Source organism: Capra hircus, chromosome 10 (genome assembly GCF_001704415.2).
Source record: "Capra hircus breed San Clemente chromosome 10, ASM170441v1, whole genome shotgun sequence".
NCBI lineage: Eukaryota > Metazoa > Chordata > Mammalia > Artiodactyla > Bovidae > Capra > Capra hircus.
Window position 1 is genome coordinate 95511365 of NC_030817.1, and position 11035 is coordinate 95522399.

General features: G+C 47.1%; 1 protein-coding gene across 2 annotated transcripts; it reads right to left on the reverse strand.

Annotated features, from left to right (window-relative positions):
• DRD1 (dopamine receptor D1) lies at positions 2848-6937 on the reverse strand. 2 transcript variants are annotated; one of them, XR_310296.3, is made up of 3 exons: positions 6458-6937; positions 4092-6363; positions 2848-3455 (listed from the first exon to the last, which is right to left on the reverse strand). XR_310296.3 is itself a non-coding variant. In XM_005685051.3 (2 exons), the coding sequence occupies exon 2, from the start codon at positions 5856-5858 to the stop codon at positions 4518-4520; it is 1341 nt and encodes a 446-aa protein (XP_005685108.2). In that variant the 5' UTR covers positions 5859-6363; positions 6458-6937; the 3' UTR covers positions 4057-4517. The 2 variants fall into 2 exon arrangements, 1 of the variants encoding a protein (XP_005685108.2); XM_005685051.3 differs by lacking the exon at positions 2848-3455 and having other exon boundaries at positions 4057-6363.

The window sequence follows — 11035 nt, forward strand, 5'->3', positions numbered from 1 at the left end:
CTAATCTTTAAAAAATTACTTAGCGAAATTAAAAACTCTGCCCTACAATTCAGCCCTTCTAGCTCTCACTAGCCCCTGCCACTTTGCTGGCATAGCTACTAGATGGCCTCATTTCTATGGACATAGCTCAGGGAAGATCCTCATCAATGACTGAAAACATTTACCTGGTTTGAGAGCTGGTGGAATATATATTCTATGAGCATGAGAAAAATTTTAACTGGTTCTATCCATTTTCTCCTAGTGATTAAAAAGTTAAACCCTTTTAAACCAGAGATTACTCTTTGAGCTTCTAATACTATTTAAATTACAACTCCCAAATCTTGAATGATGTAACAGACTCAAGTCTAAATGCTGCTTTTTTAAATTCTGTGCATCACATGGTGGTTACTTAGCATGACAGAAGGCAACATGGCTAGATTGGCCTGGTAACAAGGTCTTAGAGGGTTTCTCGGTGCAGTAATGCTTGCCATCCCCTCAATCCTCCAGAACAATAGACAGGTTGATTATGTCATGTGTATATCCAGGAAATCTCAAAGAAATCCACAGAGGTGCATCTAATCTACGTAATGCTACACTCTTATGATCCACGGGGTTAGTTCCTTCAAATGACCACGGTAACCAGATACGTCCCAGTTTTAACAGCCCAGAGCTGGCCAGCCATTAAGTCATCATTCTTGAAGCAAACTGTGCAGGGTTAAGTAGATTTCATAAACTAAAACACCAGGGACAGATTTATTTAGTAGATATCTAATGGAAAAAAATTAAGGCAATTGTCTTAACCATGCTGATATAAAAAGCTACTTGCTTCAGCAATACCAGATAACCACAGCAAAAGAGAATGGTGTTTGGGAGAATCCCAAACCACATGCACTCTGAAAGGTATTCCATTTGCTTTAGCAAACATGCAAAAATTCAAATGCATAGCAGCTCCATTTATTAGTAATTCAATAAATATTGTCATCAACCCCTTCCAAGCAGAGATCCTAAAAAGATGCGGTGAGCCTAAGATTTCAGACCTCAGGACCCTTATAAAACATGAGCATCATTTCAACCCTCACAAGAATCTGTGTGTTTAATTCCATTTCACAAATGCTCATGTATGCTCAGAGAGGCACAGTCTTTTGCTTACTCTCACAGCTTGAAAGTGGTAGCTGCACTGTGAACCCACGTCTATCCAAACCAAAGCCTGGGCTTTTTGCATTCCAGGCCCCCACATGTGGACTGGCTCCTGGCCAGTAGAAGAATCAAGCTGAAATGCGGCGGGTGCAGGCCTGGGGGAAACCATGATGGAGCCCCCCAGAGAGTACAGAGTTCAAGAAGTCCTTGAGATTGGACTGCGTATCGGGTTTGCTACTTGGATGACCTCCTCCACTGAAGAAGTTAATGCAGATGTTTTGTTCTTCCCATTTAATGGATCAGGACAACTGAGACTCAGAGACCATGACTTGCTTGGATCCCAAGAAAATCAACAACTTTCCTGCATAAACTCCAAATCTACCAACTGGAGCCCAGGGCTCAGTGTCCCTTCCTTAAGACTTCTTGTTATTCTATCGCCAATAAAAGCTCTGTATTTATCTGAACAGGAAAGGCATCTTCTTAGATGGAAAGGAAAAACAATACCTCTTTAAACTGTCTCTGTCTTGCTAAAGTGTGTTACATGTACCTAGTATTATGAAGGCTCATTAGGATAGTTAAGTGAAATAAAATGTCATATTTTAAATTTGCTTTAATGGTTATAAATTAAATTATCAAATATTTTGTCGGTCAAATGAACATTTCATAAGATGCCCTCGATTCATCCCACACGCCAGAAACCCAAAGTACAGCCTCATCCACAGTGTCCTAAATTTTATAATTATTTGATAGTCTTTATTTTCTATTCTGCCAATGAAACACACAGTGAAAGGTTTTGTGCCATGTGTCATCGGTTGGACAACAACCACCCTGGGCATCACAGCTCATGTTGCTGGACTACCAATTACGAAACAGCAAAATTAATCTGCAAAGAGTCAAGACGTGCAGAAAGTTAAGAAGCAGAATGAAAAGGCATCATGCTTTAAGCGAGTTTACTCTAGATGTGTTCATTATCTGCCAAAGCCCAGGAAAGGCAAATATGGAATTTAAAAAGACACCATCTGTTGTGCGATGTTCAAATTATAAACTTAACCCTTAATTTTTACATCACCTGCTGTTCAATCATTTTCCTCTGGGATTAAGAGGGAAAAAAAAAAGCCAGGTTAGCACATAATCTAAGCAGATTTAGCAGGATCAATGGAAGTTCTGTGTAAGACTTCCAGTATCACAGTCTGTGTATTTCCTCCAGAAAGAAACTCTTATTATATTTTACTCTTAAAACAAACACTATTCATACGGTGGTTGCCATTAAGCCACGGGTCCACGACCACACAGAACAAGCCACAGTCTTTTCTGTCATTTTTATGTTATTTAAAATCTCTAGACTCTTAGAAAGTAAAAGTGGAGATTTTAAAAGTCTTTTAAATCTGTGAAATGAAAAGGAGAGTAATTCCTTGAGCAAAGAAGGAGGGTTTTTTTTTTTTGGTGGGGGGCGGAGGGAGAATGTTTTTGAGACAGAAGGAAAAGTTTATAGCCCAAATCAACTTTCTGTTTAAGTATTCAAAGGCAACACATGCCACACGTAAGAGGCGATTACCACTAAAAAGAAAAAGAAAAGTAACATATCCTTTAAAGTGCCCAAGTTTCCTTACGTGTAGATCTGAAATATTCTAGTTTTTAAAACTCATTTAACTACTGCAGCACAAATGCAACATTCAGGGTGGCTTTGAGTTCACAAAATAATTTTATTATATGTAAGAAAGCATACAGGCAATAAAATTAAGAAAACATTCACAATGCATAAATAACACAGACCTGATGCAGGAGATAGTTTTCAGTAGATATCTTTCTTGTTACCTACTACAACTGAATGTTAAGTAGATTACTTATCCACAAGAATACTTTGTAAACATTTCCAAAAATTCTCTTGAAATGCCCCACATGAATTAGTATCTGGCAACAGAGACTCAGAATACTTTTTACAATCCAGGTGATAACACAGGAACTTGATGCCAAAGCACAGAGAAAGGGCTAGCATTTGTCCAAAGAGATGCTGATGGCTTTAGGGTGCTTAACACGAAAGGAGAAAGGGTCTCCTGTTTTTGCCGCCAACAGAAGTGTCTTACTCAAGGATGATAATGAGGCACTATCTGCTAGATTTACACCATTAACATTTAGACTTTTTAAAAGAAATCAACTCTAAGTTCAGATTAAAGCATTACCAAAAGTAGCCCCACTGAGCAGCTTGGCTGGTAAGATGGAGATGAAGGACTTGACCTTTGCCCCTGGGTGAGACTGTTGTGACACACGAGTTAAGGAAACTCTGTCTTCACCGCACATCTCTAACCAGGACAGTCATTTATCTGGTTCAGAACAGCTATCTGACACAGGAAATGAGGAAAGACAAAGAGGGCCAATTATTTTACATAAATACAAAGTGGCATATACTTTTTATTGCCACCTAATATAAATTTCAAGTCGGATTCTTCTTCAGCTGACTTTTATTTCAGGTATTTACAGAACCGCAAATCATTCTGCTGGGAAAGTCTTTGTCACGTAAAAAATTTCGAACACAAGAGTGGCTATGCTTTTTTAAATCTTTCAAAATCCTTTTAGGAGAATAAAGCTATCACAGCATTTGTCAATTCTCATCTCCTATTTAGCTGTGCCAATAACTTTTAAGGAATAATCACAGCTTCATTTTCTGTTTGTCTTTGCTGTGTTTCTGAAAGTTACAAATGAGCATTTAGGCTCTCAGAGAGTCTGTGTGTTTGTTTCATTGGCTTATAAAGTGCTAGTCAAATGAACAAAAATGCTATTTTAAGATCTCAGATAACTCATTCTATTAAATATGATAAATATAGATTTAATATAATAAATTAAAAATATCCATATAATACAATAAATAAATAAAACCAATATCAACTAAGCATCAATTCTGGGGGAAAAAATCCCATTCCTACTGTAAGGCTCAATTTTTTCTTTTTTAGGAATAATTTATAAAGGCATGCACCTACCTTTACAATCTGAAAACTTTGCTTGGACCAGTGTTAGCACCTGTTTGTACACAGCAAACTCAACCCTTCTCATTTCCTTCCTGGAAAGCTTTAATTTTAAAGCGAAGCTGTTCATTGTTGATTCTTTGCCCTATTTTTAAGTCCTAAGATAAGAATCAGTTTCTAAAAATAAATTTGGAGCCAAAGACAGGTCCCTTATGAACATTCGCTTCACCTGTGTCCCTCTTGATTCACTATGAACAACACAGAAAACACACTGCAACGTAGATTAAAATGTAGATAGTTGTGTGTTGAGGGGAAGCAGCAGAGGAGAGCTCGCCCGACATCTCAGGAGTCTCAGCACACCTTAGTTTCCTTACTGCAAGCCTCAGAGAAAACTCCTGTAGCTTTTGGGACAAGCATGACTGCTAGGATTCGTCTCAGAGCTCAGGTCGGGTGCTGCCCATTCTGCGTGATGGGCTGGATCTTCTCAAGAGAGACATCAGTGTCATAGTCCAAAATGACAGACAGGGCTGGGGACAGCTTCTCCAAGGGCTTGGCTATTCCACCTGCCTCTTCCTTCTTCAGGCCCTCAGAGGAGCCCACAGCATGCGGGATCAGGTACACCACTTTGCAGTCCTTGGAGATGGAACCCCGAGGCTCGTGATGGCTGGGAAACACCACAGCTCCATTGTTATTGATGCTAACCGTCTCTATGGCATTATTCGTCGTCGGGCAAAGCCTGTAGCATCCTAAGAGGGTGGAAAATGCCTTCCGAAAATCAGCATTAAAGGCATAAATGATGGGGTTCAAGGAGGAATTAGCCCACCCAAACCACACAAACACGTCAAAGGTGATGGAATCGATGCAGAAGGGCTTCGTCTCTCCAGACCCACAGAAGGGCACCATGCAGTTCAAGACGAAGAAAGGGAGCCAGCAGCACACAAAGGCCCCCATGATCACCGACAGAGTCTTCAGAACTTTAGTCTCTCTTTTGAAGGACATCTTAAAGGAGCTCTCTGGTTGAGAACACTCCATGGGGTTTCCGTTACCTGTAGCGGCCTGGCAGCTCTTGGCGTGGACCGCTGCCCTCTCCAAGGCTGCGATGCGCCGTATTTGTTTCTGGGCGATCCTGTAGATCCTGGTGTAGGTGACAATCATGATGGCCACGGGGATGTAAAAGCTTATTAGAGAGGATGAAATGGCATATGTCCTGCTCAGGCTGGAGTCACAGTTGTTGATGGTCTTGCCCAGGGAAGTGGCATTCCCCTCGGAGGGACCTGTGGGTTTTGCCTTGTGCCAGCTGAGCTGCACGGGGATGAAGGAGATAAGAACCGACAAAGTCCATGCCACACTGATCAGAATGAAGGCTGCCTTGGGGGTCATCTTCCTCTCATACCGGAAGGGGCTAGAGATGGCCCAATACCTGTCCACACTGATCACACAGAGGTTGAGGATGGATGCGGTGGAGCACATGATGTCAAAGGCCACCCAGATGTTACAGAAGGACCCGAAGGGCCAGAAGCCAGCGATCTCGGCCACCGCTTTCCAGGGCATGACCAAGACGGCCACCAAGAGATCCGATACAGCCAAGGAAATGACGAAGAAGTTAGTCACCTTGGATCGCAGGTGGCGGAACCTGATCACCGCGGCACAGACCAGCGTGTTCCCCAGGAGGGTGGACAGGATGAGCAGAGACAGGAAACAGGCTGTGAGAATGCGGAAGGAGAAGTCTCTCTCCGCCACCAGCCCAGTGCCTTCCATGGCAGACGTGTTGAGAGTCCTCATCTTCCTGAAGACTAGCACAGAGAGGGGCTCGGACACCCCCAAGTTCCTAGGCAGGGATTGGGGATCGGTCAGACCTGCAGGAGTCCTCACAGGCCACACAGTCCCTTGCCCAGCCCCACTTGCTCTCCGGGGTGGACGACCTCACCAGCATTCCACCAGACGGCTGCAACAGCCGAATGGCAGGAGCCTGCCCTTGGCAGTCCGAGTCAGCCCCTTGGAAGGTCTCTCTTGCTCTCTACAACCGTCTTCTGTCTTCCTTGCTCCAGGTCACTGTCGCGGGGACAAGTTGACCCTTCAGTGCCTCCTGGAAAGCCCTGTTTTTTTAGCATATTCTAAGCTGTCAAGCCAGAGACTCTCAGGCCTCTACCGAGCTAGTCAATTGTCGTCACATTCCGGGTCTGTGGCCTCTCTGGTGGTGCCAGCAAAGTCTCCCCTCTGAGGCGCAGCTTAAAATACATGCCCCGCTCCTCCAAGCCCCGGGCTCCGCAGCAGCTCCCCTAAAGCCCTAGAAAGCAAAGAGAAAGCAAAGGTCGTTTGCCAAAAGGAGCAGATCGCATCTTCACTGTCAAGCCCAATCCAGCTCCCTCTGAGCCACCTACCTTGCCTTGGGGTTGTCTCTCCCCAAGCCCCCCGGGAGCTCCTGAGCTCGGAGAGCAGTCTTCGGAGGCGACGCGGCGTCCGGGCACCCAGGAGGCGCGTCTGAGTCCTGCCCTGCGCGCGCAGCTTGGGTTCCGCGACCGACGCGCAAAAATCGCAGGAGCAGGTTTGGGCAAAGGATCCCGGGCCAGGTCCACAGAGAGCTGGCGTTGCCCTGCACTGCCTCGAGTGGCTGGAGGCGGTTCAAAGCGGACGAGACCCCGGAAAAGGGCTTCCAGGCTCTCGGAGAGAGGGCACCCCCAGTACTACTCCCCTGGGCAGCTACCTTCCTCCCGGAGCCGAGCGCCCGGGCACCCCTCCAGCGGCCTCGGGCCCCTCGGGGATGAGCCCTGCGCCTTCCCGCAGAACTGCCCGCTTCCTCCCAGGAGCCCGTGGGCACACGACGCAGAGAGAGCCGAGCTTGTACCGGAGGGCGCCCGGGCCGGCCGGGTTCCCTCGGGGCTCAGCCCACCCCGCCCCCGCGTCCCCTCCCCTGCCCCGGAGGCGGGCCTCGCTTGACAGGCAAGAGTTGCAGGCGACAGCCGCACGTGGGTCGCCCGGCTGGTGCCGCGGGCGAAAGGGGTGGGGGGAGCCCCGCTGAGTGCTTGCCCGTCCCGGGTTACCCCGCCAAACCCCCGGTCCCCGGAACCCAGGACGGCACCCGGACAGGGGCCCGCGAGAAAAGACCCCAAGGTGAAAACCTCAAGCAAGCCCGAGTCTCCAGGAAGCAAAGCTCCGCGCGCCATCCAGCGCCTGCGAGGGGTCAACCCCTCGCCCTTCTCAAGACCAAACGCAAGCTGAGACCAGGCTCACTCTTCCACGCACATCAACCTCCAGAACAGCCCCAAAAGGCGCTGCCTCCAAGGGCCCCTCAACTGGGATGAAACGTGCCCCGCGAGCGCCTGTACTCACCGCTCGCCGGGAGGGCTCCGCGCAGCAGCGCGCCTGGGCGGGTGCGCTCGGCTGCGCCCCGAGGGCGCTCACCTGGCGCCCAGCTTGGGTAGCGCGCGCGTCCACGGCTGTGGTCAACGCCGGACTGCAGCCTGTGCCCGGCGCCCGGCGAGCGCCACAAGCCCAGCGCCACGCTTTCAGCGGGCCCGGGGCGCCCTCTGCCGGCCGTTTTGGCTCCAGCGCCCCGACTGCGCCCTCTCAGACCCCAACCTCGCCGCTGTGGGCTCCAGCATCCGCGTGGGACCGCGCCTGGACCCACTCATCCTCGACCATGACTGCCAGAACCTGGGAAAGAGGGTGGAGTCCTCTGCTTAAATCCCTAAAAATTGGCAAGGGTGACAGTTTTCTTTTGCTGGCACTTCATTCCCTGAGCCAATGTACAATATTTCCCAGAGCGCTCACTGCGGGTACCAAGAGCAACAGGGTAAGCAAGATGCAAGCTCTTCTCCCAAAGAGTAAACCAGAGAGATCTGGCATTTGCTGAACAGACTCTGGGTCCCAGACACACGCCATATGTCGCCCACCCCTTAGAAAAATCCCTCCTCATCAACTTCCTCATCTCCGTTCTTCCCAAGTGGAAAATCAGGTTCAAAAATGTACCCGAAGTTACAGGGTTGCGGAGGGTGTGCCAGCTGCCTGACTCCCACCTGCGCCTTATTTTCACCTACACATCACTGCCTTCTGGGAACTCTGAGTCTAGTCTGGGAGTCCACGAACTACATAATTACCCACAAAGCTTATTTAAGGAAAGGGCAGGATGAAGCCGGAGAAGGCAGTGGCACCCCGCTCCAGTCCTCTTGCCTGGAAAATCCCATGGACAGAGGAGCCTGGTAGGCTGCAGTCCATGGGGCCGCTAAGAGTCGGACACGACTGAGCGACTTCACTTTCACTTTTCACTGCATTGGAAAAGGAAATGGCAACCCACTCCAGTGTCCTTGTCCCTGGAGAATCCCAGGGACAGGGGAGCCTGGTGGGCTGCCGTCTCTGGGGTCGCACAGAGTCGGACACGACTGAGGCGACTTAGCAGCAGCAGCAGCAGCAGGATGGAAGCAAGGGAGCCTGGAGATGACTGCCTCTGAACCCCTCCCCTGCTGTCCTGGGCAAAATCTCAGGAAACAGACTTCACAACTAAAAGGCAGAAATTACCTTTATGTAAATGGCGACATCGCAGTGCCTTGCTGTGCCTTCCTAAGAGTAGGGAAGATAAGTGAGTAGTTTCCATGTCAGACTGCCTGGCTTCTAGTCCCTACCTTGCCACCGCTGGTCACATGTGCCCTCTCCCCTCTCCAAGCTTGCTTTCTTCCTCTATAAATCAGTGACGGCATAACAGGTTTGTTCTAAGTATTCAAGGAAATGATATTTGTTGAGGGCTTGGCAGGGAGCCTAGAACCCAGTCAGTCCCCTTTTCCTTGTAGGAACCCCTGGGGGCTCATTAGAAAACCTATAGTCTTATTTCGTTGAGAACCTCGCACCACATTGAAAGCCACAATTTTCTTGGTAAAAACCCTGACTCTAAATAATAATTCCATCCAGTTAGCCAGTACAAGCTGCTCCTTGGTTTTCAACAAAAGAACCGCGTTACAGACGGCAGACCCTCCTTCGCTCCCATCCCCAGCTGTTCTCCCATCCTCAACCTTACTGTCCCACACAGTGACACCATGGGGCATGAGTCACCGTCACAGACACAAGCTTTGCCACAAACCTGCCCAAAGAACCACAAGCTTGCAGAGTCTTAAAGCCATGCTTAGCATAATACTTCCAGACCATTTTCCTTAAAGTAGTCTTTCCCCAAACTTCCTGGCTTTATTGCATCTTTCTCTCCCTTTTCCTAACAAGTGAAAGGATATGCTTCTGGTTCAAGATAGCCATGTCACCCTGAACATTTAACTCCCCACATTCTACCCACCCACCCTGGAGTGTTTCCACTGCAATTACCCAGAAACACACAGGTAGGGAAAATTCAGCAATAACCCTAAAGGCAGGAAGCGGGGAATCTTTTTCTGGAGAATAAAAGGCATATTGTAGTGACTGAGCATGTACGAACCGGATTGAACTGGAGGAAGGAGTTGACCCGGGATTTTTCATCTGGGAAGAAACTCCATGAGAACACACTAGGGGATAATAGTAACAGGGCCTGGAGGTCAGGACAAGGCCAGTGTGAGGTGTAAATTTCCAGTAATTCCCCTGAGAAACACCTCCAGCATCCAAGTCCTCCCAGAGTCAATAACCCTGCTCTTTAGATCCGAGCCCAGTGGCAACCAGTCTGATCTCCAGCGGCGTCACATTCAATGAAACAACAGTTCAACAGCTGAAAAGTATTTGAACTGAAATTTAAACATGAACCAAAACCTCCGTTGGAGGGAAATGACTTTCACATCACACTTCATATCCTCTTTCTCTCAAGCTCAGCAGCTTCTCAACAACAACCACACACAAACACAAAAAGCTTTCTTTTCTTTGCTAGAAAAATTCTCTAAATTCTTTCCAAGCGATCCCACACTGACCTGCGTCTTTTTCTCTCAACTCATTCACCTGAAATGTCTAGGTTATCAAATCAACGTATTGTACAGCTTGAGAAGTATATCTTCTATGAGTAAATTCTTACTGTCTGAACCTCCAATTTTCTCCTTACCCATAACATACCCCCCCACACACCGAAAATGCTCAGGAATGCAGCTAGAGGAGGGAAGATTCTGTGAATACCTAACCGGATAATTATGTTTCCTGTCACCCGAAAAGCAAAAGAGTTGGACAATTTCTTACGATTCCAAGACAGACTCCTGAGGTCTCTTTCTGGCAAACTTAAGTTGTTGATTTTTGAACGTCATTGCTAATGGAACAGGAAAAAGTAAAGTGTAACTTAAATCTCAGGGTTTTTTTCCCCTTTGCAGAGAGTGTGAATTTCAGGGGAACTTACAGTTTGGCTAAAAAGTGAAAGTGTTAGTTGCTCAGTCGTGTCTGACTCTTGTGATCCCATGGACTGTAGCCCGCCCGTCTCCTCTGTCCATGGAATTCTCCAGGCAAGAATATTGGAGTGGGTAGCCATTCCCTTCTCTTGGGAAGATCTTCCAACACAGGGATCAGGTTTGGGTTTTTCTCCCCATGTTTTCTCTCCGGAAGCCAAGGTGAAACAAAACCTTCCGTTTTGTTCTATAAAAATCTCCCCCACAAACATCAGGAACCGAATATAAATGCAAGCAGGTATTAGCATTAGATCGTGCTGGGAATGTAAACCCAAGCACAAAAGCACCTTTGTTTCCCAAATTGGCATGTCTTTTAAGCTCTACCATGATTTATGCACTGCGGGGAGGGGGAAGTTAAAATGTTGCTTTTCAATAAATTTTTATTTGGCATTTGTAAAAGTAAATGAATACAGAAGGCACACTATCACAGGGGAGCTTAAGCTCATAAAAGACCAAATAAAACAACTGATTTGTCAAGTATAACAAATGAAATATTTGGGAGGCTTTAGGATATTAAAGCTAATTTAATACCCCGAAGTGATTGCTTATAATGTTAGTGAGAAGAGATAAATGCTTGTTTTAGATCATAAATATAATTTCTCTGAAAATTCCTGATCCCATGTTGAA

Coding starts and splice junctions, on each gene's coding strand:
- DRD1 (XM_005685051.3), bottom strand. CDS start 5,858: ATGAGGACTCTCAACACGTCTGCCATGGAAGGCACTGGGCTGGTGGCG.